At 39.6% G+C, this 6,597-nt stretch overlaps 1 protein-coding gene across 4 annotated transcripts in view; it reads left to right on the plus strand.

The window, feature by feature from the left end:
• Nucleotides 1–6,597, plus strand: part of micu3b (mitochondrial calcium uptake family, member 3b) — a 40,008-nt gene that overhangs the window by 6,895 nt on the left and 26,516 nt on the right. For all 4 annotated transcript variants that reach the window (XR_001311551.1, XR_001311549.1, XR_001311550.1 and 1 more), the window contains exons 3-4: nucleotides 2,407–2,438; nucleotides 2,602–2,680. Coding sequence is in view for 1 of the 4 variants with exons in the window: in XM_014024132.1 (XP_013879586.1) it covers nucleotides 2,407–2,438; nucleotides 2,602–2,680 (111 nt within the window). In the remaining 3 variants the exon portion in view is untranslated. The remainder of the gene's footprint in view (nucleotides 1–2,406; nucleotides 2,439–2,601; nucleotides 2,681–6,597) is intronic.

Genomic DNA, 6,597 nt, shown 5'->3' on the forward strand with positions numbered 1-6,597 from the left:
ACACACACACACACACACACACACACACACACACACACACACACACACACTCACACTCAATGTTTTTCTGTTTCCTCTTATTCATTCCATCATTTTTATACTGTTAATGATTGTACAGCACCTTGTGAATATATTTCTGTGAAAGGCGCTTTATAAATAAAATTTTACTTACTTATAAAGTAGAAGCTTTAACGTGTTCTTTTCTTGAATATGCGCAACACGAAGGGGACTGATCTGTCATAAGACTCTTGGCTGCTTTTATTCCTTCTTCTAAATTATTGTTGGTTTGTTTGAACCATCTTTTTAAAAACTCAACCAATGATCCAGAACACGCAGCTCCACTTACAAAAAGACCTCCTCTGTTGTTGATGGTTAATGTTGTGCAGAAGTGACGTGGCTGTGCGGACCCTCAGCCAAGTGTTGTGCAGTTTCCCTCATGATGTGAAAGCAAACATGTTGGTTCTCATAACTCCCCGTGGTGGGAGACACTCGTCAGAAACACACAGTTGTAGCCAGATGGGGTACGGCGTCCCTGTAAACTTGTTCCAGTACCAGATTTAGGTCCTGCTTCCTTTACCTAAACAAACTAGACTTTGCCCTTATTAAAAAGTAAAAATAAGTACATCTCAGATAACATTTTTGCTAATTCACATAGCTTTACAATATTACTCTTTTCTAAAATTAGATGCAATTATTTATTTCCTGTTTAAAATAAAGGCCATGATCGTGTGCAGGAGAGGAGACAGAAGTCAACATGCCGCCCTCTTTCTTTAAAAGGGATAGTTCAAATCTTTCAAAGTTGGTTTTGTGTGGTGTTGTAGATAGCTTTTATTCTAACATGATGGATGAGCTAAACTAGTATTAAAGGAGTAAAATGTAAATTAATTGCTTTATCTTAAAACATCTAACATCAAATATTTTGTTGCGGTTTAGAGAAGCAGCACAGATTTATAAACCTTTACATTAATTTCTAACTACAGATGCACAGATATGAAAATTTCAGCCGATATCAATATTTTATATAATTATTGTTGTTATGGCTGATAACCGATATTTACTGTTATTACACAAACACACAAATTATATTAAAAATATGCACACAAACACACTTGGGTCTTTTTTTGATACCGTAAATAAATGGCCAGACCTCTGACATTGCTCCCTACTTCAGTTATTCCTGGCTACGCAGCGTCAATATCATGATCAAACAGATGCCACTCAATCAACCATCCCCCCTCCCAAAACAGAAACACAAAGCTAAGAAGTGGGAAATCAATATCGGACGTTAATATTGGCCCAGTTTTACATATCAGACCAATACCGATATTCTAAAAAAATGACCAATATCGGCCGTTACCGATATCAGTAATACCGATATATCATGCTTGCCTATTTCTAACAGTTCCTCATTATTAGTGCTTCAGCTAGATGCTTGCCAATAACCCTAAAGATTTTATTTATTTATTTATTTATTTTAAAATTAGCCAGAATTAAACTCTACTTCTCCAAATGGATGCCGTTCAAAGAGCTGCCAGCTATTACTGATGCTCCTCTTTGTACAGATCACATACTGTAGTCAGCTTACATTTGCCTAATTACACGCCTGTCAAGTCATCAGAGAAATCTCCACTACTTCATCTACAGAAAGCTCAGGTCTTTAATAGCTTTGTAACAGTTTAAAAAGGGTTCTGGTGTTGCTTCCTGGAATACCTTTGTTACTGAGGGCCTGCGAAGTGTCAGCGGACAATAAGTCACAGCTTTAAGTGTTTCAGTCATAACACCTGCATAAAGATAGACATCTTTACCAGCAACCTGACTTTTAAGGCTCATTTATGTGGCAACGAACTTGCTGGGACCCACAGAGACAGAATTATTTAGTGCGTATGCCGTAAAAGTCCCGATAAGAAAATCTTTCCTGTGATGTGAGGTGTGTAGCCAGCTGTAATGTGTCGGGTGTGGCTTCGCTGGCAAATAACAAACATCAGCTCTGATTATTCTCAAGCCGCTAATTGCTAATTTGTAGCAGGTGGTGATTATAGTGTTTTATGGTTATATTGTGGTTGTAAAGAGAGACTGTGTTCCTGTGGGTATGTTGGAAAAAAGAAACACTCATAGTAACACTTTAATGTCAAAGATATCTTCAGACGGGGAATCATAAAATCAAAATCCCAGACAGAGTCTATAAAAGGTGTCAGAGGAGGGCTGTTATCGATATGATTTTCCACACAAGTTTTGTATTTTTATGACATTTTCTTCTTATCTTTTGCCTTTTATAGGTCATTGGAATGTGTTCATGGTAACACACAGCTTACGTTTCTGTCCACCTGTTTTCACTTTTGCTTCCTGTCTTTCTCTTCCTCATGCAGAATTTGTCCTAAAAGTTTTCGTTTCGTTTGTTTTTTTTAGGCAGGAGAGGATGGAAGTCCCTCACAAAAAAGGTGAGTTGTGATCAAAGCTCTTCGCTGCTGTTTTGCTGAATCTCCTCTTCATCTGCGTAAAACCGCTGTAATTACTGTGAAGCCAGCAAACACTGCCTTACATTCGGATTATCCAGGACGTAGAGACGAATGAGCGATCTGGGCTTTTCTTGTGTTTTCACAGGAATTAGACAAGATGCTGTCTGATACCCCTCCTGTTTGGAAAGGATCATCTAATTTGTTTAGAAATCTCCGAGAACAAGGTAAAGACCTCTCTGGATGTATTGCACACACAGCTCTTTTGAATCCAAGTTGTTTCCTTTTGCATTTTTTAAAGCTGTCACAGTGAGACACACCCATACCTCGATCAGAACATTCTGTCTCATCCAGAACAGAAGCTGTGGGCTGTGAAGAAGTCTGCCAACATTTAGTCTCAGGTTCAGTGAAAACTTACAGAACAATCCTCATTTCTCTAATAAAACATGTTAGAACTATAAAAAAGTGCTTTAAAAACAGCAAGACTTTTTAAAATTCTAAATCCCTTTTATAAAAGCAGCCATAAGCAATTATTGCTGAGATATGAAAATGTTATTTTGGGCTCAGGAAGAAAATAAGAGTGCAATCATTTTAAATGATTAAAAAGCCCACTCTTTATTTATTTCCTGATTTTTAATCAAATACACATGATAAGTAGAACGAAGGAAGGAGGGAGGAAGGGAAGTAAAGCAGGATTAGGATGGAAGGAAATATTAAAAGAAGGAAGGAAAGAGGGTAGGGTGGATCAAAAAACAAAGGAAAGAAGAAGGGAAATCAGGAGAGAAAGAAGGATGGATGCAGAGAAAGAAGGCCCAGAAAGGAGAGAAAGAAAAAAAGGAATGAGAGAAAAGTATGAAAAGAGGAAAGGAAGGAAGAAAAGGGAGGAAAGAAGAATTGGGAGAAGATGAGATGCACGATGTTACTGAAATGGTAGTAGATGCAGTTTTGGTCTTAAATATAGATGCATCAGTTTGTTTATGTTTATTTAGCTGAAAAAGAATTTGTTAAAAAGAATCGTTAAATTTTAATAGAAACAATAATTCACTCGCATGTCTTAGCTTCTGTCAGGAAAAACTTATATTTATAATCAGTTATAAAAGATATTTTAAGTTAACTTATATTCATAATATAGAATATTAATATTGCTGCTCACTGCAGAGTTACTGAAAGAAAATGAACCGATCTGCTGCCGGGCAGATTTATTATATTTTTACTGCACCTCATTTTTGTTCATGTTTTTATTTCAAGTAAGTAAATTGTAAAAAAAAAAAACCATCAGGTTGATTTGTATTAGAAAGTAAAAATATTAACAGACATGGGATGTTTTCACATTTCTCCTAACCGTGTGTTGAATCAAACTCAAACTGAATAGCTCTGATTTGTAACTAAGTGGTGAATCGCATCGTGTATAAGTGATAAACTAGACACATACACTGTGCTGTGACTAACTTTGCATTAAATCTTTAAAAGTGGACGTCAGTTCCATCGCCAATCTTTTGGTTTTATGCTGCGTTCACACCGAACGCGATTTCAGCTTCAAAATCGCAGCCAACGCTCAAGTTGGTCGCTTGTGCACTTTGAGGTCAGACGCATGTCAGCTCTTGAAGCACTGCACGGCAAGAGCCTCCCCGCCCCTCCCTCCTCTGTCGGGCTCTGTTTAACGTCGGACGAGGAAGTGCTTTGCTTTATTTACAGAGCGCAAGAGCATGTCACGCTCATCAGATAATTAATTCATAATTAATTCACCAGATAATTCAGAGTAGAGGCTCACAGCTCGCTTTCAGGACTATTTTTGTCCCGAGTCCAGTCTGATGAGCCGCTGCCACGCATTGGTGCGGATATCTCCTGTCAGGACACCGACTGCAGGCGCTCGATTTCAGCTAAAGAGCTCCTCTCCRTCTGTTTCAGGTTAGTGGACATCATTCAGTAAACTGTCCCGTGGGGAAATATGTCACTACGTCACACAGTGGAGTCTCTCTGATTGGTTGACGTGGCGCGTCGAGCTGCAAAAGTTCAGATTTTTTAACTTCAGCGATTTGCACCTCAGCGCGTCGAACGCTCATCGTTCAAATCGCACTGCTCTAACCACGCTTGAGGCGCCGCAGCACTTCCCGACGCTGCTTGAAGCGCATCCACCATAGACTTTGCATGTAAACCTGCTGCTCCTGATGCTGAAATCGCGTTTGGTGTGAACACACCATTAGTGTCAAGATGTCATCAAATATCAGACATTTTGAATATAAAAAACATTACTTCATCAACAGGGACTGACTGAAAGTAAATTCAGTTTCACTTCCTCTTGGAGCTCATTTAAAAGTACATTTTGCTCAATCCTGAAGCTGTCAGTATGAGTGAAACTCCCTGTTCCCACCTGGGCGTGCTCTGTCGGAGCAGGGCGAGCTGGCGGAGCATCGGGTCTCACCGTTCTGCTCTCTCCTCTGTTGCTTTAGCTAAGTGCCAATGCTGGGATTTGGGGCTTTTAATCCTGTTATTAAACACTATAGCTTTGTCAGGCAAAAAAAAAGTTTGGATTGATCTGTGAACAAAGCGTTGCTTTAGAGGATGAGGGAGCTGTTTGAACCCTGCTATGTCAGGACATGTCCCATTGGCCACCCCCTACCCGATCAGCACGGACTTCATGAAGCCATAGAATAGCATTGGATTACATCTCCGGGACTGCCACTCCGTATGAAGTGTTCCTGTGGAATTCTTTGTATTGTCTAACAACATCTACTTGAGCTCAGAGGCCAAGCTGTGGGGGTAGAGGGGGAGCTCCCTCCACCAGTGAAGGTGTGTGGTATTGGTGAGACACGTCAGGAATCTTAAAAGATTTTTTCTCTCTCTCTCTCTTCAACCCATTTAAGCTTTAAAGGCTTTGAATGTAAGGATCTGTTGTCATTTTGTGGTTATGCGCTGATCTGAGAGCTGGTTCAGACCACGGAGGCCTCTGTGAGAGCACTGAACTGTTTTTAATAGGGAGCACCTCTGTTTCACTTCTCACCCTAGAGTTTGTTGATGTGTTTGAACAATATTTTTTTAATCAAAGATCCACAATAAAACCTCAACTATTGGAGGACTTTTTTGTGGTTGTGTTTAATCTTTTGGGTATTTTTATCATTGGCCATTAAAAGGAGAAGGTGTTGGAGGTATGGGGGTGGTACGGTGGCTCATTTGATAGAGCTGATGCCTTACAGCAAGGTGTCCGGATCGAATTTTGGCCGGGGACCTTTCTGGGTAGTTTACATGTTCTCTCCATGCATGTGTGGGTTTTCCCTGGGTACTCTTTTTTTTTTTTACAGATCAAAAACTTGACTGTTAATTGGTAACTCTACATTGTCCCTAGGTGTGAGTGAATGGTTGTTTGTCTCGTTTGTCTCTATGTGTGGCCCTGTGATGGACTTGCGACCTGTCCAGGGTGTACACCGCCCTTCGCACTGTGACTGCTGGATATGGGCACCAGTGACCCACGTGACCCTGAAAGAAAGCAACAGGTATAGATAATAGACGGATGTGCATGTGTGTCTGTTTGTTAGCAAAATTTCTCACAAACCATTGAACAAATTTTATTAAAACTCACAGAATGTAATCACTGGATGTATTTATCCATCTGACTTAGGGCTGCCACAATTATTTTTATAGTCGACTAATCACCGATTATTTTATTCGATTAGTTGACTAATTGGATCATACGTTAATTGAATATAAAACATGCAGCTTATTGCTCCAGAATGCAGCTGCTATTATATAACCATCGTTAGATTTTAGCTATATGCTAACAAAAAATATTTGCCGTGGAAGGCAGGTTCTGCCTTGCAGATATTGCACAGGTTTCTCTTTCATTTTCTTAAAATGATCCCACAGTTTTGAGCTCCATTGCCGGTTAGCCATAATACCAGAGCCTGTCTGTATAATGTCTTGTGACGTCCATGACCTACCCCAGTTACCACTACTGTGCATGTGTGTCAAGGACAGAAAGGCAGATGTGGCAGTGGAAGGTGTCAAAGCAGTTTGGAGAGAAAAACAAAGTAAAGAACAAAAAACAAAACTAATCTAATTAAATAGACTAAATAAATTAGTCATCGACTATTTTAATAGTCGATTAGTCATCAACTAATCGACCAATCATGGCAGCCCTATTACACAG

Source organism: Austrofundulus limnaeus, unplaced genomic scaffold (genome assembly GCF_001266775.1).
Source record: "Austrofundulus limnaeus strain Quisiro unplaced genomic scaffold, Austrofundulus_limnaeus-1.0 Scaffold408, whole genome shotgun sequence".
In the NCBI taxonomy this organism is placed as follows: Eukaryota; Metazoa; Chordata; class Actinopteri; order Cyprinodontiformes; family Rivulidae; genus Austrofundulus; species Austrofundulus limnaeus.